Below are 27,543 nucleotides of genomic sequence, written 5' to 3' on the forward strand. Positions count from 1 at the left end.
CATTAGGTCAGATTATCTCAAACCACAATGTGACCTACCATAACTATGCAGATAACACACAGCTTTATTTATCAATAGCACCTGATGACAATGACTTTCTTGACTCTCTGATGCAATATTTTAGTATTCCCAATTGGATGAGGAGAAACTTTCTCAAACTAAATAAGGAAAATAACAGAAATCTTAGTGATTAGCAAACATGGAAATTGCAAGGGTATTAGAAATAAACTTGATCCCTTAGGTTTAAAAGTCAAGGCAGAGGTAAAGAATTTTGGGGTAATCACTGACTCTGACCTAAACTTTAAATCACATATTAACCATATTACTAGGACTGCATTTTTTCACTTAAGGAGTAGAGCAAAAGTTAGACCTCTTATAACTTTACAAGACACTGAAAAATTTGTTCACGCTTTTGTTTTTAAATCGACTACATTATTGTAAAGCACTCCTAACAGGACTACTACAGGACTATATGGGCATAGAATTATCATATTCTTCAGAGATCAGCAATCTTTACTAATCTCTACTATTCTCTGCTGTTTTTTCCGGTTCTTCTGTGGTAGAGATCCGCACCACCACCAATTGATCAAAGCACAATGCAGGCACCTGTGATGATGGAATGAATGCGGATGTCTCAGCTGTCCATAAGACCAACATCATCAATTACTATCATGTGAAGCCTGAAAACAAAGAGGATTGATTTAAGTACATTTATGTTAGGTAGAATGCCCAATGGAGGCTGGACAATCTTTTGGCCTTGGAACCCCTGTAGATTTGTAGTTTTTTCCTCATCTTAACTGGAGTTTTTTTTTTCTGTCCTTCCGACCATCTGACTTTATCTTTTTTGTTATTATTTAATATTACTGCCTAATATTAATTACTTTTTTCTTGTAACTTTCTCCTTGACTTCTTATAAAGCACTTTGAGCCACACTGTTTATATAAAAATGTGCTATATAAATAAATGTTGTTGATGTTACTGTGGTTATCTTAAGCCATAGCAGCATGCTCTATATAAGCAAAGGCTGAAAAGCAATTGGCACTCACCAGGAAGTACAATGCATAATGCGGTGCTGCAAGGAATAAGGAGCACATGCATTTTAGACCTTAAAAACAGAAGAAAGGCTCTTAGTTGAATGCCTTTTGTTTTATGTAGCAGGATAGGAAGGAAAAAAAGGGCAGAGATTATGGCTGAACATGTCATACCTGTAAACTCTTTGCTTTGGAACTGGCTCAAACTCGCTCCATCTGGCAGCAAGATATTGGCTGTCAGTAAAACAGGCAAGCATGCAATTATTTAGAGGTGTGAAACTGCTGTAAAATCATAATGAAGTCATCTTTTTTGACATGTCCAGTGATTTTTAGTAATGTCAGTTGGTGACAAGACTACAGAAATCAACTTAGACATCCCTGATGACTAGAACTCATGTAATGTGACTTTGGCTTAATTCGCAAACATTGAAAATGAATTGTTCATCTTCTTTTTAATGTAATTTATCCCCTCATCTCACCAAAGTTAACAGTCCATCACATTTATTTTTTACTATATTCCTTTTCCATTTCTTACCACCAAGCCAATAACAGGTCCTTGCTTTTTGCATTTCTTTCCCTCCCAATTCTCAGAGATGCACAAAAGGTAACTGTTTGGAATGTCAACCACTGCATCCTGAGCATCATCTAGGTCTTCAATCTTCAGCAGAGGATTTACATCTACATGATTAATAAGGAAAACATAGCAAAATTTAATGTAATTACTTGGAAGTACAATTGAAGTCTAGCATAGTTGCCTGTACAAAAAAAAAAAAAACCTATGCATTGAAGCACAGAGTGTAGTCTCATGTAGGGATACATAGAGCATATTCTCAATATTTTTATTTCTTTTCCTAAAATTAAACTCTGCTGTACAGTATATTATACATCATGGGCTTCACAGTACATTCCATCTTCCATTTTGTCAGTCCATCTTATCTAGATTTGTGAAGAGCCTAGGTTATTTCAGAAACACTTGGTCAAAAACAGGAAGACAGGAAAAACACCAAAGAGGAGAGATTAGTCAGAACACGTTGATGCACATATACACAGGCACACTTATATTTTAGACTGTGAATTAATCTCATTTAGATGTCTTCAGAAAATGAGAAAACTCAAGGAACCTTATACACACATTTAGAGAACATAAAACGTACACAGAGAAGGTGATAAATATTAATGAGCCAACCCCACAGAGTTTGCTTCCCTTTAAGTTAAAAAAAAAAAATTTAAAAAAAATCACAAAAAACTTCAAGAACTTGTTGAATTTGGCAAATTGCATTGAATCCAATGATAAGGGAGGAATTGAACTAGGTTTAAGTGGGCTATATAAGTGCAGTGGTCTTTTAAGTCTCCCTGAGGGCTATAAAGTGTATGGCTTCTATGTTGGGCCATTATCGTGACCAAAAATGTGATATGCACTGTGAGACAAGCAGCACTAATCACTGCATCACAATGTCTTAAACAAGAGACGCCACAGATGGAACGAATACCACAAGCAAAATATAACAAAACTGTTCAGAAACTGTCAATAAGTAAAAAATATTCAGCTCATTGTGCTCACAGAGTTCCAACCTTGGTCCACACATTGGCCGTGTGAACCATGTATCTGTGCCAAGGTCATTATAGTTTTGCCTTTTTATATTAGTTTTTATTTCTATATTTTTTCCAGACCTTACTTGGTAATTCAGTTTAGTTTTAGTTTTCCTTCATAGTGTATTTTTTGTTTTAATTAAGTTTTTATTTCACAAAGACATTTCTATTTTATTTTTATATCTATTAGTTTCAGTTTTAGTTTTAGTAATTATGGCATGGAGCTCCTATGGAGTTTAGTTTTGTGTCACAATCAGACAGAACTGTTTTTGTCTGATAAAACAAGCATAATCAAAACCAGATACTGAATATGAACAATTTTAAACAATTTTATAATTTTTAAATATTTGCTATGTTATTTGTGCTGAATAAATCTGCATTGATTATTAGCATTTTTTGTCTTTTCCATTTATTGCGCAGCATGGACCAATTTGTAATGAAGTTTAGGTGAATTGTAAGGTTTGAGGGTTTTTTTACTCAAAATGTCTACAGCACACAACATATCCTGGTCCAAGACAATGTGCTTATGTCAATGTCAATTTATTTATATAGCACATTTAAAACTATAGGAATGCTGTGGCCAAAGTGCTTTACAATAATAGAATAAAAGAAAAACATACAATTAACATAAATAACAACTAGAAATAAAATAAATGAACATAAATAAATAATAAATAGATGTAATGTTACATAATCACAATGAGGAAACCATCAGTATTACTGAAGGTCACGGAATGCAAGTGAATAGAAATTAATCTTTAATCTTGTTTTGAACAGTTGAATTGTAGACGACTCCTTTATGTAATGAGGTAAAGAGTTCCACAGGCGAGGAGCAGCAGCTGCAAAAGCCCTGTCCCCCTTAGTTTTATACTTGGTACGAGGGACAACAAGAGACAACTGACCAGAAGATCTAAGCACTCTAGATGGCTGCTTTAAAGCACACAATTGATATAAATAGGCAAGCCCATGTAAAGATTTAAAAACTAGCAACAAAATTTTAAAATCAATTCGAAAACTGACAGGCAGCCAGTGTAAAGAAGCTAATATTGGAGAAACAGAATCAAACTTTCTTGCCCCAACCAGAAAGCGAGCAGCAGCATTCTGGACCAACTGTAACCTGCGTATCAGGGATTTGCTAATCCCAGAAATACTGCGAGTTGCAGTAATCAAGGCGAGAAAAGATAAAAGCATGAGTAACTTTCTCAAGATCCCTAGAAGATAAAAAAGGTTTAATCTTACCTAATAAACGAAGCTAGAAAAAGCAACTCTTGACTACAGAATTAATCTGATTCTTAAAAGAGAGGTTACTGTCTAAGATAACACCAAGATTGCGGACTTGAGGTTTGCAAAACACAGAAAGAGAGCCGAGAAGTCCAAGACCAATTTAGGCTTTAGCTGATAGACCCACTATAAGCACCTCTGTTTTATTTTGATTCAGATCAAGAAAATTATTAGCCGTCCAGGATCTTAGTTCAGAAAGACAGTTGTGCAGTTGATTTATTGCAGAGTTGCACACAGGAACATAAACCTGTGTATCATCAGCATAAAAGTGAAAAGAAATGTTAAATTTCGCTGTGTAAAACACTTTGGCAAATTTTCCAGTCAACACTAGTGATATGGTCAGAAATAGAACTCACATAATATGGTATATGAGAGTCCTAATGTGAGCATTTTTTCTAAAGTTTGTCTGTTCCTTATCTGAGATAGGGATTTTTTTCTATCATTAAAGTATTAGACAACCCACAGGTACGTCATTTAGGTATAGCATTTTTAGTAGAAAAATAACAAACATAGAAATATACTTTTGGTTTAACTTATTATGTCAATCTTTTCTTTCACCAGTTCCATTTATTTTGGTTCTGTTTAGCTCCTGATAACATTCAACTAAAAATGTCCTTTTTTGGTATTCTTTGCTGGATATCCCTGCTTCATAACTTACTTGTGTCTGTTTTTTTCTTTGTACATATCCGAGAATAAAATCTGTCCCCTACTTATTCAACTGAAACTTCACAACATCTGTTTATTTTGCAAATTTAACATTCATCTATCTTCAAACTCATTAATCCACTGCAGAGTCAAGGAGGTCTGGCAGCACTGGATGCAAGGCAAGAACCACTCCTGAAAAGGGGTTTACTCCAATGCAGGACATATGATATACACACACATACACACACCACACTCACTTATATAGGGCTAGTATACAGTGACCAATTACCCTAACGCAAGAAAAATACTTACTGTATGAAATTATAGTATGTTTTCAAGAAAACAACTTTCAGCTAAACATATACTTAAACCGAAGATTCTTAATTATCTATTAATTATAAAAAGATACCTTCTCCCACAAGTGTGGACTTTGTATAGAGAGCTGTCAGCTTCCTGCTGAAAAGTGCACTCTTATTTACTCCAGCTGCTTTCAGTGCTGTTGTCTCTGTCTGTTTCACCACTCCCACCTGGAAAATGAATTATGTTAATAGTTAAATAAAATGATAAATATCACTTTTTCTTTAATATTGTTACAAGAAAATTGTTTTAATATATTTGTCAACATTGCTTTATGTACAAATGGGCTCCTGTGAAATCATGTTCAGGGTACTGAAGCAATGAAAATAGAAAAAAAAATCAATACATAAATATCTATTTATGAATGATATTTCATTTATTATTGTGTGCACTGTTAGTAAAAAAAAAAAAAAAAAAAAAAACTTTGTGAAAGGGCATGTTTATGAATGGCATTCTTCATTCTTAATTTTGGAACAACACATTTGACAACATCAGGGGCTTACCTCAATTAACACGAGTTGATTTGAACTGGTTTAATGACTGAACAATCCAAAATATAATACATATATATTACTTTTATTATATATGTATTTATACACATCAGGGTTATTGGAGAAACTACTTATCATTGCAGAGAAACAGTGGGATATTGTGCCCTTACCTGAAAGTCTGAGGGCACTGCAAGACTAATTCAGCAGAACCCATTTACTGCTTCACAAATAATGAGAACAAAACAAAATCAAAGATATAGAAATGCTCAGTAGAAGCACTGACCTTATGTCCTTTGGAAACTAATCGTCTGATATGTACAAATAGTCTATGAGTAGGAATACTAGCTGTCATAAAGTTGTGGTCAAGATGGCAGTAAATATTTAGTTCTCTTGCTGCAACCTACAGAAAAGAAGAACCACAGTAAGTACAGAATAATAATCTGCCTGTAAACTCTAGTTACAAACAACATAACATTTGAAAATACAAACATCTGCTGTACAAGTAATGCTTAAAGAACATTTAAAAATCCCTAACAAATTGCTACCATAGCAAACCAAAGTACTCTGACACAAAAGGTTTATCTGGATAGAATAATGACAAAACAATGTGAATTGCAAAATTACCTTCATAAATGTTCAGCATTTCGATATAGTTTAATTATTTTTAATCTATACGTTTTCATATTCTTTATAACTCCATGCAAAGGCCGATGAATGTTAAAGATATAGTAAGAGTAAAATTTGGCACCTCTGCATCATCTCCAAAGAAGCGGTACTTATAGCCACATTCCACACACAGTAAGACATCCTTGTGCTTCTCCTTGATTTCTAGGTACTGCAGTTCTAGGGGTGTGTAGATGCATTTTGTCCGCCTGTTTGGAGGTATGAAATCTACTTCATTCTTTTGGGCTTCAGGTCTTAAGCTGGTGGATGAAAATCGACTCAAATCACATTTTGACCCATTCTGTTAATAACAAAAAAAAAAGATTGGACTTTAGATGTTTATTGTTCTTTTGTTTGGTGTCATAGAATTTGTCTTGCATGCTTTTTAAAATATTACAAAATACATTATTGCCCAATTGGACAAAAGGAAACAAAAATATAGGGTACACACACTTGCATGAACCAAATTCAAAGGGTTGCCAAATAAAAATCTTTTACTATTGAACTTAACCTGATAACTGTTTTCCTGACGGTTCAGCTAAATTCATTTTAACTATTTAATTCTATAATAAAAAAGTTAATGGGAATCAGAGTGCAGCTTAGAACAAATTACTTACAGTATAACATAGATATATGCATTGCAAATGTTAATGCAGAGATCTATATGCATTACTTACATTTCAACCACTTATAGACTGATAGCAAAGCTAGTTTTTGATGTATTTTCCTGTGAGACAGGCAGAATCTTTATGGCATAGTAGCCAAACTTGGTGTACGTTCATCCCATCAATTAAATCTAACAGTGCAAAACAGCATATACTGTATACTGCACCAGTATAAAACCATGCATATACTTTTGTTGGGGCAATGGTAGAATTTTAACTATGTATTTCTGATAAACAAATTACATATGCTATAACATATAACATACTGTTTCCTTTTTTGATTAGAAAAAACTAATCTTTTAAAAACTTGTATCAATTCTTCATCAAAGTAGCGATCTAAGAATCTAAATTTGCAAACAGATCAATTATTTTTTCCACCTCTGTCCTACATTGATATATTGTTATCCATGATTTTTTTTACATTTCAATGACCTGAAAGTAGTTTTTTAATATGACATCAAATCATAAGAAGAAAAATGCTATTTACATAAATTACTCAATTCCAACACTAATATTTTTTAGGCCAGCTCTAATCTTAATAATTTAGTTCTCCCTGTCAAGTCTTTTGGAGTAAATGTGTTTGAGCTTTGCACAGTGTTCAGGAATGGGACTGGTTTTTGCAAAACAATTAAAATAGTGCCATAGTGTTCTGAGATACTTTGTTGGACTAAAGATCAGGTCATTGACTGGACCATTGTAAATCGTTTGCCATTTCATCCTTAAGCCACTCCAAGGATGTCCTGCCCCTGCTTGTGGATTAATTACCTTGATGAAATATGAACTTCCAAGCATCAGTTTTTTGGCAGCCTGAAGTAATATAAAAAATGCCATTCATTGACGCCCTGTTGTTAATTCCTTGTTGTGTAGGGTCCGAGACAATTTGTACAGTAGTTTAAATTTATCAAACATAGTAATTTTGAAATAAGTACCCAATGGATAGTTAAATATTGATGAAGTCTTATGGTGAAATCTTTGGGTGATATGTACCATGATACAGAGCACCTCTGGAGCTTTGCAGATAAATTATAGCGTTAGACAAATATTGAATCATTACCATGACAAATACATAATTCCTTTCCTCTTACCTTTATTTTAAAATCATTGATTTTTTTACTTTTTTTGGCTTATTTAATTTTATAGATAAAAATTTATGTTTTGTAGTGGAAGGGTCCTAGGGTCACCCTATTTTCCTTTTAAGATTCTTTACTACGTAGACCTTAACAGTATGTCCCAAATCTCACTCATAGCCCTGTTCACTTTCAGTATTGCTGTTATTGTAGTTCTATCATCTATCACCACAGGCAATTAGATATGTGTACCAGAACAGGCAGGAGAGAAAGTTACTGTTTAATTCATAGATTAACTTAATGTTTCCAATTACTTCCCAAATATGAGGAAAGTATAATGTTGGCAAAACAATATGGATAATAATCATTTCATTGTGTTTAAGGTACCAGGTGGCTCTCTCTCTCTTAGTATGAGTAAAAATATCTCCTTAAAGTCCCTAATTCAACATATAAATGTGTGCCACACCTACAAAGAGCACATTGCACATGTTAAAAATAAACATATCCTATTGCAAGGGTAAGACCATACTGTAATATTACATTATGCACTGGTATTCTAATACATCAATGGACTAGTAGTAAAAGTGAATGATATTTTGTTGCAGGTGCCGTGTATGCTCTCTGTTGATCAGTTATGGCAATAGTATAGCATATGATGTAAGGTTAAAGGAATTGGCAGCTATATTTGTGAATATATGAATTGCAAGACATTCAATTAAAGTAATTGATGTGTCATTCCCCATCTAAAGGAGGTGAAAAAGGACCACCATAAAAAGCGCTGATAACAAAAAGTTACAGGAGATGCAGATTTTAGTGCTCAAAACAACCGAATCAGTAAACATGCTACCAGCAGAGACACAGATGAGGCTGCACAGCATACACATTCTGACTGCATGTCTAAATGAATAACTAAAGGAAGTTAACTTTACTGTATAACTGGAAAAGCAAACATGATATGCCAAAATATAGTCACACCATTTTAAGACTTAGTATATACAGGGAAGGCTACAGGGATCTGTGGCATCTGGGGTGAACATCTCCTGGTACTGCAGGCAAACTTTGCTTCCATTTGGGAGATGGGAGTCATCCCAACTGACTGGAAAATGGGGCTTGTTGTCCCTATCTGGAAAGGAAAGGGTGATTGCCTGGATTGAGTTAACTACAGGGGGATAACACTGCTCTCAGTGCCGGGTAAGGTCCTTGCTAGGGTTGTCCTCAATAGGATCCATGATCACTTGCTCACCTACCAGCGACCAGAAGAGTCTGGTTTTACGCCTAAGAAGCCTGTCATTGACCACATCCTGGCACTGAGGGTCCTCATGGAGCGCAAACGCAAATATCGTGGGAGTTTCTTTGCAACCTTTGTCAATTTTCGTAAAGCGTTCAACTCAGTTGATCAAGCTGCCCTTTGGGACATCCTGAGACTTTGCAGGATCGCCTCAAGGTTGCTGGATATCATGGCCGGCCTGTACACTGCACTGTGAGTGCTGTGCCAAGTGGAGGCAGAATTCCTGCGTTCTTCTCAGTTGATTCTGGGGATCGTCAAGAGTGTGTTCTTGCTCTTACTCTGTTCAATGCTTGCATGGACTTGGTGTTGAGCAAGGTTATGAGGTCCAGCGGCTGTAGGGCATCTGTTGGTGGAGAAAGGTTTACTTATCTTAACTTTGCTGATGATGCTGTGATCTTTGCGGAGTCAATGGAGGCTATGATCAGGGCTCTTGAGAGACTGAGTGAGGATTGTGAGCATCTAGGCTTGTGAGTGTCCTAGATAAAAACCAAGATCCAGGCCTTTAATGACCTCTTGGAAACCGCCTTCAGCAGTGTGCCTGTCTGTGGAGAGAATGTCAAACTTGTCAAGAGGTTTACTTTCCTTGGCAGAGACATTCATGGCTCTGGTGATTCTTCCTATGAAGTCACTAGACAGACTGGGAGAGCATGGGGGGGTCATAAGTCACCTGACATATATAAATATATTACAATATTTTTCAAAACTCTTTTTGCCATTGCTATCCCATATAGTGATGAAATAGTCAAAATGACTGAAAGATATCATAGCAGACAGAAGCACTTCTCAACCGCATGGAGCCGAGTAGCAGGTCTACATATGTGTGTCTGTTTCTTCTGTCGCAGCGCTCATTACAATCTACAAATTAATCATTAGGCTTCAGTTACCTTGTGTTACTGAGTTCATGAATTCACAACATGAAGTTTAGCTGTTTATTTTTTGTAAGCTTTAAGTCTTTTGTTCAGATTCTTTTGCTGGGATTTCAGGGAGCAAGCAGTTTTAAGTGCAAGGACTGGAAAAATTAGAGGTGGAATTTTAGAAATAAACCCTGTGAGCAGGGCCTTTGCAGCAGATGATTATGCTGGCATTCCCATTCACTACAAACTTTTTTACGTGTTGTCCTAAGACATGTATTCTCATTTGAGAATCACATCTGGCCCAGTGCGACTGCATCATTTTTGACATGCCTCTTGGACTAGTGGGGGTCAGTTCAAGATTCAGCTCTCCAGCATTACTCAGCTCCCTCATTCCAGCAGCTAGCCAAAACATATTTGTTTATGTTCTTTCATCTCACACATCTGTATTACCTCAGGCTGTCTTCCTAGAAGGAGAAAGGTTGCTAAAGCTTGTTCTTCTTCTGGAGCCTTATAAATTCTACCTGTTATACTAAATCCATACTTCTGATGTCACAGAGTATCAAGGCAGCAACTTTGCACTCAGCAGAGGAGGGGGTTATTTCAAAGCACTCTTGTGCAATTAGTTATTACCAAATCGATGCAAAGCCTTCAGCCCTCCAGTCTAGCATGTAACAAAGGTTCTAATTAATCTAGCAGGGGCATAAATGTACCAATGCAACAAATGGCTAATTCAGTTTCCCTGTTTTTTAGATATTGTCAGATATTAATAATAATAAAAAATTATGAACCTACAGTATATACTAGAGAAATACTCTCCTTTACAACTTTTGTTAAGCAGCTGGAGAAGTGAATGGTTATACCAGCAGCTTACACACATGCACCAGCAATTTTTGAGCAACTTATTTTGGAGATCTCTTGTGCCACCAGTAGGTGCTGTTGAATTAGATGAATAAAAGAAAAAAATATACAAAATATACAAGATGAAGTGACCTCCTTCAAGGTTAAATTTGAAACATTTAACTAATCTGTAAATTAAATCACACAAAATGTTTTTCTGTTTTAAAACAGAAAAGTTTGTAAATTATCCAATGCTTTTCAATAGTATATTGTGAAATTTCAAAAATTTTCAAAATTTTAAAGCACCCTCTTATTCAAGATATCTCAACAAAAATTGAACAGTCGTGACTCATTTCCTTGAAGAATTAGTATGGCAAATTAAAAAAAAAAATTGTACAATGAGAGCCAATGTATTTTATGAAGGTAAGTACAGAATGACATGGCAAACGCCATGTGAACACACCTAAAAAGATACTCATATATTTTATTGAGGTACACAGTCCTGACAGTGAAGAGCATGTTGGCAGTGGACCTCAGCTCTTCTTTTTTTTACCTTTATTTGCATTTTTTTATTCATAAGGCATTTTCCAGCAAATAAACCATAAAAGACTGCTGCTTTTTCCTAGCAGCCTTCTGGTATTAACTTCCACAAAAATGGGGAAACTGTCTATTGCATATCACATATCATCATCACTCAGAAACACCTATACTTTTTACAGCTGTCTTCCTTCACATCAAGTAATACTCTATTCCTAGTGCACACTATTATAAAATGTAAAAAAAAAAAATGTCTCTCCTTACATGAACTTGTCATATGAATACAATAAGCATAATTTAAATGCTTATTAATACAAATGTTTAAGTTTATAAATTGGTGGCACAGTTGTCAGACATGTTGCTTCATGCATGCAGCATCCTGGATATGAATTCTACATTAAGTTATTGTTTGTGTTGAGTATGTAAATACCTTCCAACTCTGAATATCATTTTCTTAAGATAATGTTGCTTTCCCTTCACATCCCAGACATGTATGTAAGGATAACTGGTGCTTCTACACCTGCTCTGTGGAAATATAGGTATGTGCGTGAATGGGCTCTTTGATGGACTGGCACGCCACCGAGGATTGGTTTCCATCAATAACCAGGGAAGTTAGAATAGGCTTTGGCCTCCTGCGACTTTAATTTAGAGCAGCTTTAAGAATGGTATGTTATATTTATAAATTTCTATATGCAATGTCACACACGTGTGCATGGGAGCCAGCCACAGGGACTACAACAAGGGAATTCAATGCCCGGCCGGGGGGTGGCAGGGTGCCCTCAACCCTCTTATTTTGTCCCTGCAGACCACACACAGGAAATTCTGCTTGAGCACGAAGACGTCACTTCCATCTCGGCTCTGAGGACATCACTTCCTGTCCTGGCCCCAAGGACAACATCACTTCCTGAAACCTCCCTGTAAAACCTAACTTCCTTCTTCCATTGAGCAATTCTGTTTTGGACTTACTTCTGTACTTTATTGTACTGAAAACTTTGCCTTTTTGTAGCCAAGGTCAAGTACATGGGTGGCTGCCCCAAACCTTTGTCTTGTGTCAAGGTTTATCATTTCACAGCCCAAACAGGTTAGACCAATCAGAAAGTATAAACAGAGCCCCAAGAGTACTGGTTAATTAGCAGTCTACAACACTCTGGATCAAATGTCAACTACAGCTCACCTGTTCCTTCTCATCTAGCTTCATTTCACCTTCTGGACTACTGCTCTGTGCCCCAGTAAGTTCTAGTGTGGATTCTTCTTTATACATGTATTTTTCTTTCATAGTATCCTTGTCTGACTGAGCAGAAGTACTACAGAATCCCTGAAGACGGACAAGAGTCGATGGCAAAAGTTTGTCCCTTGGACTGGGTCTTTTCTCTTCTTTAAATAAGAAAGAAAACAAACAAAACAAGAAAATTCACACTTTCGCTGTCATTTTAGAAAAACAAATTCAGTTAAGCATTTACTACATTCATTAATTTAAAAAAAAATTCACATAAATTCAAAATTATAGAATTGTGTTCTTATATTAAAAAGTATATGAGCATATTGTAAAGAGGCCCACACCTGATGCAAAGCAATGGCCCATAAAATTATGCTGTGAACTCAATAACTAAATTCTCATATGGCACCTTCAATGTTCTCTAACCACATTTTCCACTTCCTTTTTAGTGGACTGTTATATTTTCAATACCACTAGCATTAAACCAAGCTATTTGGTATACTACTAGTTATATGTCACTTGATATCTCTGTGAGTTACTAACTTTGCAATTGCTGAATTTTTAAATATGACATGTTTTTAAATTTAACTTAGATTTAGTATTGTATTGGTCTAGTCTTTCCTGTGTAAATGCGTAGGTGTAGAGTTTCTTTCAACTTTTACAGTATGCTAAATATGACACATAGCATTTAATTTGTGTGTTTTATTTTGGTAACTGAAAAGGCAGGGGGGTATAAATGACCTCATTAAATCAATAATATTCATTAGGTAGTTTACTAGACTGCTGAATTTTGGAAGTAGATAAAATTCTAGGGGATATGCAAAGGGAAAATAAATATAAATTGTAAAAGGCTGTCATTGTTTATTAGAATGTATATATTTAAGCTTAGATAAAGTGACCAATGTGTGTGCATGCTTGTAAGAATGCAGTATGTAAAACGGAGGCCTAGAACTTTAAGATGAACATATGTCATGTCTAGCCAAAAGTAACTTAATCAACAATAAACCAGACCATGGGAAAGTAACTTTGACTGATACAACATCTTACATAAGGTAGTGTTTTACTGTGAAAAGCGGCTGTCACCAAGACCCTGTATATTCAAAGGGTTTTAAAAAGACACTGCCAGGGACACATCATCACTGCCATGACTAAGAGGACTAAGAGGAGAGAGATATGCTTGCTTTGTATTTGAGCTTATCTGTGCTGAGTGAATGTTGAATTCGTACATTTTGCAGGATGTAGGTGTGAATCAAGGCTAACAGTTTAGGCATTTCCAGTATTGACTTGTCCACCAATATAAAACGAGCCTGAGAGATTAAAGTGCCTTTCCTGGACACTTTTACATGTCAAAACACAAAGTCACTTATGTATTTTCCTCCTCTGCCCTCAGATCAGAAAGACATGCCACAGAAAAGGGGCCGTAAAATCATCTTAAGTGTGCCCTCTGTTGGTTCTTTAAAAATCCCCACCACATGCAATTAGTGTCATTTAGAAGACCATTATAGAGGATGGCATGTAAGAATTGTTGAAAATTCTGAATTCTATCATTTTTACAAGTCAATTCCAATGGGTATTAAATGTTCTTACCCCTTGGTTCCCCAACCCTTTTCACAAGTTTTTTTTACTACTTTCACACCAGTACCAAATGCCAACCAGACTGATGTCAAACTAGTGTAAAAATTAGGAAAGTAAGAAGCTTACTTCTGAAAAATCTTAACCCAATCTCTCACATTTGTAAACATGACTTTTTTATGAAAAATGTTATAAACATTTAGACTTATTTTTACCATCCATAGCACCTCCACTAATAGAGACATCTTCATTTTCTCCTTGGTCACAAAGCCTAGGGCGTTTTTTCCTTGGCTCTCTCAGTGAGGATTTCTTTTTCTCAGTAGATGTTGACTTCTGAAGAAAATCATTTCAATAAACATGGAGGAATTAAGCCACTTCATACCCTCACCACAAAATACAAAACATAAACTATCAAAATGGAGAAATTACATATTATTACTTCAGAAAAGATTAACTGTTCTTCATTTTATGAAATTTGCAAATACATCACCTTAACCTTTAAAATAATTTAAATAAATTCACATGCATGCCTTATTATTTTTTCTAGGAACAAATAAATATTAAACACATTATGCACTCTTTAAAAATGTACTTTATTGAACACTGAGGTGGCAGCAATATGGCTCAATGTCAACACACCACAAAGCTCCAGAATCTTTAATTCAAATGCAGAAACTGCCAGGGTATAGTCTTGCATTTTGTTTCTCACAATAGCATAGATTTTCCTCTGACATCTGAAAAACACGTGAGGTGGGTTCATTGTTGACTTTAAATTATCCAAGTGTGAGGGATTGAGGGTTTCTGTATAAGTATGTCTATGATAGACTGGTGCACTGTCCTTACCTGAATATGCAGGTAAGAAAGAAGATTAATGGATTATTAAGGGTCTCAGTGTGAAAAGTGTGTAAAATTGACAATACTTTACAAAGTCTAACAATCACAGAAATACTAGGACATGCTACAGAGACTTAAAAAAAAAAAACAGCCAAGTGGAAATGAAAGTTGTGCATGAATGTGAGAATCTCACAACAGCAATACCCAACCAGCCATACGTCCCTAAAAATCAGTTAGAAAATATAGACACTTTAAACTTCACAAACATCGCCAAGAGGGCAAACGAGTTAAAAGTAGATTTGACACCAGTTATATGGTCAAGTTATTTCCTGTCAATGAAGGACATATTTCTATGCTATTTCTGTCCTCCAATAGGTTTTCCAACAGTTAAGATAGCTTTCCTTGTCCGACAATGGGTCCCATTTATGTGAAGGTTCTTGTTAAACAGAACTCAAGAATCTTCTTCTTGTGATACAGGGAGGAAATAAAATAGAAACAGTGAGAAAGTGAACACTGAGAAGTTTAAGGACTCTTGTATACAGGAAAAAGGTAGTGGACAACTGAGGATTTTACCAACAAGCCAGGCATCATCATGTACAGCACCATCAGCAAGTCGTCTTCCAATGCTACTTTGCCTTAAAATAAATTAATCATGGGATGACTCGGGCCAGAATGTTTGTCAATCTCAACTTGCCATTACAGTAATCCCTCCTCCATCGCGGGGGTTGCGTTCCAGAGCCATTCGCGAAATAAGAAAATCCGCGAAGTAGAAACCATATGTTTATATGGTTATTTTTATATTGTCATGCTTGGGTCACAGATTTGCGCAGAAACACAGGAGGTTGTAGAGAGACAGGAACGTTATTCAAACACTGCAAACAAACATTTGTCTCTTTTTCAAAAGTTTAAACTGTGCTCCATGACAAGACAGAGATGACAGTTCTGTTTCACAATTAAAAGAATGCAAACATATCTTCCTCTTCCAAGGAAACAGAGAGGAAAGCAAACAAATCAATAGGGCTGTATGCGAAGCACCGCCGGTACAAAGCTGTTGAAGGCGGCAGCTCACACCCCCTCCGTCAGGAGCAGGGAGAGAGAGAGAGAGCGAGAGAGAGAGAGAGAGAGAGAGAGAGAGAGCCAGAGCCAGAGAAAAACAAAGTCAAAAATCAATACGTGCCCTTCGAGCTTTTAAGTATGCGAAGCACCGTGCAGCATGTCCTTCAGGAAGCAGCTGCACACAGAAGGTAGCAACGTCCCTATCGTTAGGTGTGCGAACAGCCCCCCTGCTCACACCCCCCTACGTCAGCGCAAGAGAGAGAGAGAGGGAGAGAGAAAGTAAGTTGGGTAGCTTCTCAGCCATCTGCCAATAGCGTCCCTTGTATGAAATCAACTGGGCAAACCAACTGAGGAAGCATGTACCAGAAATTAAAAGACCCATTGTCCGCAGAAACCCGCGAAGCAGCGAAAAATCCGCGATATATATTTAAATATGCTTACATATAAAATCCGCGATGGAGTGAAGCCGCGAAAGGCGAAGCGCGATATAGCGAGGGATCACTGTACTTATGACTTAAGCGTTAATGGAGTATCACACTGCTAGTGGTTAACAAGGGCGTCTTCATTCTCATAAGGTGCCCTTAGTGCATTCAACTGTCCTAATTATTTTAGGAAAACTGGACTCTGCTGTAAATTGCCTTTTTATACTGGCCTCTACACTAGTAGTGTGACGAGATCTCGTGGTACGAGATCTCGCGAGATCAGATTTGTCTCGCGAGATGTGTCTGGTCTCGCGAGAACGTGACGATATCCTTGCGTTATTGGCATGATGGAGTGTGAGGGAGAAGTAAGGATAGAAGATGCGCCCGCGACATTTAAATTGTTGGTGTGGCAACATTTTGGATTCCTTGTGGAAATAAGAAATGGCGAAAAAATGACAGACAAGACAAAGACAATTTGCAAACACTGTAAGAATTTAATACCGTACACCTCTGCTAACACAAGCACTATGCAAAAGCATTTAGAAAACAACCACAGCTCGTTACTAAAAGCTGCGCCTGTGAAGAAAACGGAAAGCAATTCAGTTTGCATGAAAGGGCAAACAACCATAACAAATGCATTTGCAGCTAAACTTCCACCATCTAATGCAAGAGCCACGGCAATAACAAGAGACATCGGCGTTTTCATTGCAGCCGATATGAGACCATTTTCTGTGGTGGAAAATCTGGGATTTCGGCGACTCATCCACAAACTGGAACCAAAGTATGCCATCCCGTCACGCGCACATTTTACTCGCACGGTGGTCCCGACCCTCTACAAGGAGTGCAAGGTAAACGTTGTACAGGCTCTGAAAGAGGCAGAAACCATCGCCATAACTACTGACGGTTGGACTTCTAGGTGTACACAGAGCTATATCACAATTACAGCCCACATTATCAACAGTAATTGGGAAATGGTACATTTTGTACTGCAGACGCGCCCACTTTTTGAATCACACACAGGGGCAAACGTCGCTGAAGTTTTACAAGAACCTGTCACACAGTGGGGTCTTAAAAAGCCAAACCATTGCATCGCTATTGTAACAGACAATGCGCATAATATGGATGTGGCTGTGCGCGAGGCAGGATTTGAGCCGCATATCAAATGCTTCGCGCACACAATAAATCTCGCTACACAGGCTGGCCTCGGTGTTGCGCGTGTCGCTCGTTTGCTCGGGCGGGTGAGACGTGTAACTGCTTTTTTTCACCGGAGTTCGACAACTGCAGCGGTACTGACGTCTAAGCAGAAGCTGCTACAACTGCCACCGCACAAATTAATAATGGACGTCACCACGCGATGGAATTCATCATTGGATATGCTGGTTCGTTACCTGGAGCAGCAGGCTGCTATAGCAGCAGCGCTCACCAGCCCAGAAATAAGACAAAATGCCCGAAACATTGACACACTGGATACCTGCGACATTGTCAATGCCGAATTTCTTGTGAAGCTGCTGAATCCTTTAAAGACAGCTACCACTGTCTTGTGTGAAGAGAAGAGGCCCACAGTGTCTCTCATCGTGCCACTGAAGAACATGATAGAACAAAACATGGCACCAAATGACAGTGTTTCCCCCACTGTGGCCGACACAAAGAGAGCAATTCTCAGCAATATTTCAGGCAGATACAGTGGGGATGTATACAACTACCTGCTGGAGAGCACTGCGCTGGACCCAAGATTCCAGTCTCTACCGCAGCTAGACTGCAACCAGCGTGAGGCAGTCTTTCAGAGGATACAGAAAAGGGTGGAACAGTTGCAGCAAAACCAGGTATCATTGACTTGATTTTTTTTCCCTAGAAGATTTATGTTTCCCAGTACCAAATTTTAATGGATTTAATAGGTTCATGCTGTGTTTGTGTGTGTGTTGTAAACACGAGAGCATCAGAGTGAGTGTATTTGTGTTAAAAGATAGAGGGGGACTGCTTTGCTGCTTGCTAATGTTAAAGCCAGTGTTTCTGCTGCTTAAAGCCCACAGATGAGAAGAGTATGGAGCGCAAGGAAGAGGCATCAGCTCATTGTTCCACACATGGGGGCGAGGGGGCTCTTGAAGCTGAAGGCGGAGCTGAGTCAGAAGAGGAACCTGCTTCCAAGAAGACAGCACTTGAGGATCTGCTAGGGGACTCTTTCTTGAAGACAGAACAGCCCAGCAAAGGAATTGAGAGGGAAACTGAACTTTACAGAAGAGAGGCATCTATCCCACTTAGTTGCTGCCCTCTGACATGGTGGAGAGAAAACAGCTCCAAATATCCTTTGCTATCTCCACTTGTCAAAGAATATCTTTCCATTCCTGAGACCTCTGTTCCAAGTGAGCGTGTCTTTTCAACTGCAGGAGACATAGTTACTGCCCAGAGGTCACAATTGCTGCCAGAAAATGTAGACATGCTTATATTCTTAAAAAAGAACATGACCATATCTTAGGCTGTTCTGTATAGGTCACTACCTCATTACCTAGGTCTTAGCTCTTTTTCCATGCTTAAGAAAATTTTGTTCATTGTTTTGCACTCTGAGTTTTAAGACAGCACTACTTTGATAGTTACACTAATTATGGTTAATTGCACGTAAAGGGATATTTGTGTTATTATTTATTTTTATTTATACTATTTAATTTTATTGTGCAATTAATTGCCTGTCAGTTTGTGGCAAAATATTTTGCAGTGTTTACATGTTATTACTGCATATCATTCATCAAAATAGAAGTTTTATTTCATAAAGTTGATTTCAAAATGGACATGCATTTTTTGCGTTTTGTGTTTTTCAGTTAAATAAAAAGCTATTTTTGCTATATATTTAAACATTGAGGATTTCTTTAAAAAAATGTCTAAAAGTCTCGTCTCGTTCTCGTGAACCCAGTCTCGTGTCTCGTCTCGTCTCGTGGGTAAAGCGTCTCGTCACACCCCTACTCTACACCCATACCATATGGAAACTGACTGCATTCACTTCATTAGTTGTTTATGGCTTCTAGCATAGCTGGCATAATGGAGCTGAAGCAGAAAGCCAATTATTATATTATTAAAATTATTACAATTATTAAAAACTGGACACAAACAGGTATAGTCTGATTTTGTACAGTCCATCTTCATAATGCCAGCCCAAATACAGTAAAGTTCCAAAAGAATGGCTCTAGAAAGCCTAAATCAGCTCATAGGACAGTCATCATTATGACTTACTTATTTTGTACACAGACACACAAATTAATTGATCTTGAACTATAACACAATTGTTTTCAAATAATTAATTTAATCCAATACAAGTTTGACAAAAGTCGGAGCCTATCCCCAAAGCATAAAGGCATAAGCTAAGGAATAGTTTGGAAAGAAGTGCCAGCCTATTACTCTTCCTATCTGTAATACTGGTTATAATTTATTATATTTCCTATGAAAGATGCTATATAGATTGAATGATTTGTAATATTTCTGGTTTCCAACCACCCATCATTAATACCCACTTAACCCAGGTATTAGGTTGGGGGCTGATTATGGTGCCATCAGACACAAAGCTGGAACCAACAGTCTGTAATTTATGATTGTGCAATAAAAGTCACTATATAAGTTGACCGATTAGTAATATTTTCTTAATTATTAGGTTCACACAATGAGTAGTACTGTTGCCTCACACATCCAGTATTCGGAGTTCAAATCACACACTCATTTATAAAATTTGCATACATGCAAAAAAAGACACAAAATGTGAGTATGCAAATTCCTTCCAGACATAGCTATTATTTGTCATTTACATCATTTATATTGTTTGCTGCTATTATTAATTTTTTACTGCAATTAGTCTATTTGAATAAATATTGCTTTGCTTTAAATTTCTATATGTTATCTATACATTTTGAGTAATTAAGTTAAATGCAAGGCACCAGGGTCAGATTTATAACATTTACATACACACAAAAAGAGGCCCAAAATTTGTGTATGCAACTTTCCATTCAAAAGATTGCTTTTATAAAAGAATACTTGACAGGGAAACATATTTACAGTGCATTCGGAAAGTATTCACAGCGCATCACTTTTTCCACATTTTGTTATGTTACAGCCTTATTCCAAATTGGATTAAATTCATTTTTTTCCTCACAATTCTACACACAACACCCCTTGATGACAACGTGAAAAACGTTTACTTGAGATTTTTGCAAATTTATTAAAAATAAAAAAAATTGAGAAAGCACATGTACGTAAGTATTCACAGCCTTTGCCATGAAGCTCAAAATTGAGCTCAGGTGCATCCTGTTTCCTCTGATCATCCTTGAGATGTTTCTGCAGCTTAACTGCAGTCCACCTGTGGTAAATTCAGTTGATTGGACATGATTTGGAAAGGCACACACCTGTCTATATAAGGTCCCACAGTTGACAGTTCATGTCAGAGCACAAACCAAGCATGAAGTCAAAGGAATTGTCTGTAGACCTCCGAGACAGGATTGTCTCGAGGCACAAATCAGGGGAAGGTTACAGAAAAATTTCTGCTGCTTTGAAGGTCCCAATGAGCACAGTGGCCTCCATCATCCGTAAGTGGAAGAAGTTCGAAACCACCAGGACTCTTCCTAGAGCTGCCCAGCCATCTAAACTGAGCAATCAGGGGAGAAGGGCCTTAGTCAGGTAGGTGACTAAGAACCTGATGGTCACTCTGTCAGAGCTCCAGAGATCCCCTGTGGAGAGAGGAGAACCTTCCAGAAGGACAACCATCTCTGCAGCAATCCACCAATCAGGCCTGTATGGTACAGTGGCCAGACGGAAGCCACTCCTTAGGAAAAGGCACATGGCAGCCCACCTGGAGTTTGCCAAAAGGCACCTGAAGGACTCTCAGACCACGAGAAAGAAAATTCTCTGGTCTAACGAGACAAAGATTGAACTCTTTGGTGTGAATGCCAGGTGTCACGTTTGGAGGAAACCAGGCACTGCTCATCACCAGGCCAATACCATCCCTACAGTGAAGCATGGTGGTGGCAGCATCATGCTGTGGGGATGTTTTTCAGCGGCAGGGACTGGGAGACTAGTCAGGATAAAGGGAAAGATGACTGCAGCAATGTACAGAGACATCCTGGATGAAAACCTGCTCCAGAGCTCTCTTGACCTCAGACTGGGGCGAAGGTTCATCTTTCAGCAGGACAACGACCCTAAGCACACAGCCAAGATATCAAAGGAGTGGCTTCAGGACAACTCTGTGAATGTCCTTGAGTGGCCCAGCCAGAGCCCAGACTTGAATCCGATTGAATATCTCTGGAGAGATCTTAAAATGGCTGTGCACCGACGCTTCCCATGCAACCTGTTGGAGCTTGAGAGGTGCTGCAAAGAGGAATGGGCGAAACTGGCCAAGGATAGGTATGCCAAGTTTGTGGCATCATATTCAAAAAGACTTGAGGCTGTAATTGCTGCCAAAGGTGCATCAACAAAGTATTGAGCAAAGGCTGTGAATACTTATGTACATGTGATTTCTCAGTTTTTTTATTTTTAATAAATTTGCAAAAACCTCAAGTAAACTTTTTTACGTTGTCATTATGGGGTGTTGTGTGTAGAATTCGGAGGGAAAAAAATGAATTTAATCCATTTTGGAATAAGGCTGTAACATAACAAAATGTGGAAAAAGTGATGCGCTGTGAATACTTTCTGGATGCACTGTATGCTGCCAAGTAAATAAGAGATGGACACTCCTGTGGCCAGAAGGCATGAATATTTTTTAGGTTTATAAGATATTGGTGGAAAGGTAATCATGTCCTTTAGGAAATTATTTGTGCTCATTAAGCAGAAGAATATATTGCCAAACTTTAGAAGTTAGAGGGAAGGAATACAACAAGTAAATATAAGATGGGGTTGCTCCTTCAGCCAGGTAGCCAACAAGCCCTTTAGGTCAAGGTAATGGTGGCTGATAATGGGGCAATTACATCAATTTAGAAACTTATCAATGTTTATTAGGCATTAGAAAATATTGGTGACTAGGCAAAAACACTAGGAATGTTGGAGTCTGATAATGATGAGAAAAATATAAAGAGTGAGATAATCTTATAAAAAGAATCTGTATTAAAACAAGGTATTGCCAGGCTTACAACACACTTTTCATTGAGCTGAGATGGCTTTTGTGCATCTACAATATGCAATAAAGTCTAAATTCTGATTGCCCATCCAGAAACTATTTGTGTTTTATTCCAAGAGGGAACAAATATTACTCCACAACAGTGGCCGGCTTATTGGTAAGATAACTGGCTAAACCCTTGCTTTTTCATATGCCAAGTACGATTCATTGCAACATCAATCATGACACAGCAATCATGTCATTACACATACCAGGGCATAGTGGCTACCTGCTCAGACGCAGGTGTCTTGCATCTTTCGCTGAACCTCAGAACGCAGAGGAGAGGTACTATAGTGGTGCACATGATCTTGCGCTCTCAATAGTGGAACGCAACCAGATACTTTTTGAATGCAGGTGGCATTATATCAATGCATTAGGTGGGAGGGTAGTCTACCAGCCAATGAAGTTCTGCAGCATCATGACTGCATGTGTATGAGACTGATTAGCATGCTCCTTATATGTATGTTTTAGGGCAGTGTTCAAGGCACATTCATATATGCACATTTACAAGGTGCTTGTAATTTATATAGGGTCAGTTGTGTAGAAACATGTGTAAACTAGGTTTTATAAATGTGATTTTTTTTAAATGTGTGCATTTTCCTGTTTTTTTGGCATGTGCATATATGTAAGCTCAAACCCACAAAGTTTTGTAAATAAGGTCCCTACTCATTATCCGTGGGAAGTCTGTACATTGTAAGATAAGAACGGGCCAGGAAGGAGCATGGTTTATTACCCAGATGGGAAGCCAGAGTGGAACAACAGATGGATTGGCCAGCGGGATCAGTAAATAATTTTGTACCCAGCCAGTATACAATAATGAATGAACCAGCACACGCAGAGAATAGGGAGTTGTTCCATCCCCCATATGCTAGGTGGCAATAGTCCTCATATGGGAACTCAGTTGGTACAGCCGCAGGGATGTTTGGGAGTCTGAAAGTGCAGCCCTGCCGAGGTCCCTGGCTACTGTTGGAGGGCGCTGTCGGGGTAGGACATCCCCGAAAGACATGGTGTGACACCGGAAGCACTCCAAGGTCCCACATAAAAGAGGTCCGCTGCCTTGCTTCAGTTGAGTCGGAATTGGGAGGCAGCAGGCAACACTCAGAGGAGGTAGAGAGGAGGAAGAATTGTCAGTATTGCTGGATTTCTGTATATTGTGTCTTATTACTGGAAAGACAATTATGTTTAAAGGTGCTTGTGTGAATAAATATTCTTTTATGTTATTCACTAGGGGGCTTCGCTCGCCAACCCCAGTGTTTGGTTAATTGGATATACAATTTTACATCTTTTTTTTTGGAATTGTTTCAATTTCATTATTTTGACTTTTACTCTAAAGCTTCATTAAAAACAATATTTTTTGGAGACACATTATGACAACGCAACATATAAGTGCCCGTGAGTGAATATTGTTTCTGTTTCTGTAATAAATAATCCGAGTTTTTCTGTTTGTCCCTGTGATTTATTGATTGTCATAGCAAAAGTTATTCTCACGGTAAACTGTAAACATTTTACTACGAATGGCATATCACGATCTCCTTTGGTGTGTAAGGTTACTCGCTGAATATATACATCATCTTTCTTTTTGCCTGTTAAAATGTGCATCGCTTCTCCGAGATCATCAATATACACCCGACCGAATTGTGTACTCTTTGAAATTTAACTTGTCGTTCCTTTAACTGTTGTGGGACCACAGATTCTCATAGCATATGGTCCATTATTGTGTAAATCCACGTTTTGTCCATTGAATGATGCGAATGCAAAAAGACTTTGTTGTCTACTCTTTTTTTCAGACCTCAATTTGTCCTGGTATTTTTTCAATTACACCTGGTTCTGATGATTAATCATGTTTTGTTTGCGGTAATGCAATCGTTTCTATCTTTTCTTTGATACTGTAGTGACTGACATGATAAAGTGTCACAAAAGTTTTACCTGAACAATCGCTGACTTCCTAACCCCAAACAACTTTCTAGCACCCTCTCCAACGCCCCCCCTTACAGCATGAAATCAACACCCCGCTATCAGTCCTTCATGCTGTACTCCGCCTTCCCTCAATCGGACCTAACAGTCACTTAAAACCAAAAAGCCCTCAACCTGGGTGGGACGCTACAATACTTTCAAATTTTACTGCTTTCATATTCTGTACCTTTGTCTGCATGTGTATCGCGTCATCGTTTGTTTGAGCCTTTCGAATTCCACTGCTTTCATAATCTCTTATCTGCCTTTTTTCTCTCCAATGCCTTTGGGTCTCTATTCTCCGTATTGTCCTTATATGCTTTCTATGCGCTGAGAGCACATGATTTGTGTGTGCTATGTGCTTTTACACGATTGATTTTTTTTTTTTGATCGGTGTGCTCTTATATATTCCGTACTATCTTTGTGGACCTTTGCGGGCCCCGTAGTGTCTTAACCCGTGCCTGCTTTGCTTCCGCTGTTTCAGACGTGCGTTGTAGGCGCCTGCGTTCATTGATCTTATCCAGGTGGGCTCGTGTGTGTATCGTGTGTGTATCGTTGAGCTGTATTGTGTTTGAATTTGGTGTAAAGCGTTCAGCGGTTTGTACAATCCCAAGCAGCACATTATTCCTAACTTCACTCCGCAGTAGTGCCACTCACAATATGGCGGTTGTTTCATTTGCTATTTCCGTTAATTGAGCTGTACGCGCCTGCGCAGTACGTCTCATGGTCCCATCACTGTGTCCCTGCGTCCATATCCGGTGTATTCTCGGTTAGTAATATGGATATAACATGTAGAGTCATACTCTGGTTTGGTGCTTTCTGGTGCCCCCTGGTGGTCACATATCAGTACCACTCCTCACACCAACAATGGGAAGAATATCAACCAAGAAAACCAGCCAGCGGCAAGCTGATTAATGGGCAGCAGATCCCTGGTCACCATCCGGGAGTGCTTATTATAACGAAGTCAGATGGCCAATGTACCGGCTCCAAGTATGGGAACCGTATGATCAGGGAGACAACTTCGCAGGAGAGACACTGAAACACCTCTTCAATGAGAAAAATAATGAGGTATGCACCGTCACAGAGGCAAAGCCCCCCCGAAAAGAGTCAAGACACCTCTCGCAAACTCTGTTGAAAATGGAGATTCCACAGTGGGCTGTCTTTTATATTTTCCAGCTCCCCAGCATGAAGACTGTGAGACGACGAGAGACCAGAGTGACGTTGACATTGTTAGTGAAAGCAAGAACCCAAATGATGGAAATCTCAGCCCAATTACCCCACCATCTAAGCCGGGGGTAAGTGACTTTCCTTCTTTTATAAATACAGAGTCCCGAAATTCATGTCTAAGCCCCGTTAATAACATATTCAAGATGGAGCAGACGCTCCCAGCAAGGCGGCTCCCTGAAGTCAAACTTCCATGAGGTTGTGGGAAACCTGGCTGAGCATGCACGAGACTGACACATGCCAAGAGACTCACAACAGTATGCCAAGAGGAATCAAAGTCCCACCTGAAGTTTGCCAAGCTCAGACGAAGGTCACATTAATTTGAAACACCTCGAAGAACTCCTTCAGCCAGCAAGAACAATTTAGTCTATTATGAAGTATACAGAAACCACACTGAAGGAGATTAAGGAGATGGCCAGAGCTCCACTCGGGTCTGTGGACAAATACATCTGGAATGCAGGAATAGGACTGCCAGCATATGTTGATTTGGCCATACAGGCACGTCAGTCCATTCCACCCTGCCTGCACTCTTTATTTCACCTCTCTTCCACAATCCCTGTTACTCTGTACTGTTGATCCCAAATATTTAAACTCATTCACCTTCGCCAAATCTACTCCCTGCATCCTCACCATTCTACTGACCTTCCTCTCATTTACACACATGTATTCACTTGTTCCCACTAACCTTCATTCCTCTCCTCTCTAGAGCATATCTCCACTTCTCCAGGGTCTCCTCAACCTGCTCCCTACTATTGCTACAGATCACAATGTCATCAGCAAACATCATAGTCCAAGGGTCTAATCTCGTCTGTCAACCTGTCAATCACCAGTGCAAATAAAAAAGGGCTCAGAGTCGATCCCTGATGTAATCCGTCACTCCTACCACAGACCTCACCACTGTCACACTTCCCTCGTACATATCCTGCACAACTCCAAACTACCTCATACAATACCACAACTCCTCTCAAGGCACCCTGTCATATGCTTTCTCCAGGTCCACAAAGACGCAACACAACTCCTTCTGGCCTTCTCTATACTCCTCCATCAACACCCTCAAAGCAAACATTGCATCTGTGGTGTTCTTTACTGACATGAAACCATACTGCTGCTCAATAATCCTCACCTCCCTTCTTAACCTAGTTTCCACTATTCTTTCCAATAACTTCATGCTGCAGCTCATCAATTTTACCCGCCTCTAGTTACAACAGCTTTGCATATCCCCCATATTCTTAAAAATTGGTACCAGTATACTTCTTTTCCACTCCTCAGACATCTTTTCACTTTCCAAGATTCCATTAAACAATCTGGTTAAAAACTCCACTGCCATCTCTCCTAAACACCTCCATGCTTCCACAGGTATGTCATCTGGACCAACGGCCATTCCATTCCTCATCCTCTTCATAGCTGTCCTAACTTCCGCCTTACTAATCCGTTGCACTTCCTGATTCACTATCTCCATATCATCCAACCTTCTCTCTCTTTCATTCTCTTCATTCATCAGCATCTCAAAGTACTCTTTCCATCTGCTCAACACACCTTCTTCAGTTGCAAGTACATTTCCATTTCTTTATCCTTTATTACCCTATCCTGCCGCACATATTTCCCAGCTCGGTCCCTCTGTCTAGCCAATTGGTACAGGTCCTTTTCCTCCCTCCTTATAGTCCAACCTCTCATAAAATTCATCATACGTGTTTTCTTTTGCCATCGCCACCTCTCTCTTCACCTTACACCTTATCTCCTTGTACTCTTGTCTATTTCCACCATTTGATCCTTGGCTCTGCCCTCACTGTCCCCCTCTTATTGTTCTCCAGCGTCATCCAACAGACCTTCAACCTATGA

The 27,543-nt window shown here is 38.6% G+C and overlaps 2 protein-coding genes across 2 annotated transcripts in view; one reads left to right on the top strand and one right to left on the bottom strand.

The window, feature by feature from the left end:
- The window catches only part of LOC114654267 (mutS homolog 3 (E. coli)), a 162,163-nt gene that overhangs the window by 130,867 nt on the left and 3,753 nt on the right, over positions 1-27,543 (bottom strand). Inside the window, exons 2-7 of the mRNA XM_051929441.1 lie at positions 14,310-14,427; positions 12,481-12,680; positions 6,144-6,359; positions 5,679-5,795; positions 4,957-5,074; positions 1,567-1,709 (exon numbers count right to left, since the gene is read on the bottom strand). Coding sequence (XP_051785401.1) covers positions 1,567-1,709; positions 4,957-5,074; positions 5,679-5,795; positions 6,144-6,359; positions 12,481-12,680; positions 14,310-14,427 — 912 coding nt within the window. The remainder of the gene's footprint in view (positions 1-1,566; positions 1,710-4,956; positions 5,075-5,678; positions 5,796-6,143; positions 6,360-12,480; positions 12,681-14,309; positions 14,428-27,543) is intronic.
- Positions 17,576-19,022, top strand: LOC127528775 (zinc finger BED domain-containing protein 4-like). The gene is made up of 2 exons (XM_051929628.1): positions 17,576-18,229; positions 18,430-19,022. The coding sequence occupies exons 1-2, from the start codon at positions 17,744-17,746 to the stop codon at positions 18,877-18,879; spliced, it is 936 nt and encodes a 311-aa protein (XP_051785588.1). The 5' UTR covers positions 17,576-17,743; the 3' UTR covers positions 18,880-19,022.

This window comes from Erpetoichthys calabaricus, chromosome 7, assembly GCF_900747795.2.
Source record: "Erpetoichthys calabaricus chromosome 7, fErpCal1.3, whole genome shotgun sequence".
Taxonomy (NCBI): Eukaryota; Metazoa; Chordata; class Cladistia; order Polypteriformes; family Polypteridae; genus Erpetoichthys; species Erpetoichthys calabaricus.

Coding starts and splice junctions, on each gene's coding strand:
- LOC127528775 (XM_051929628.1), top strand. CDS start 17,744: ATGGACGTCACCACGCGATGGAATTCATCATTGGATATGCTGGTTCGT. Junction 18,230..18,429: donor AACAGTTGCAGCAAAACCAG/GTATCATTGACT, acceptor TGCTGCTTAAAG/CCCACAGATGAGAAGAGTAT.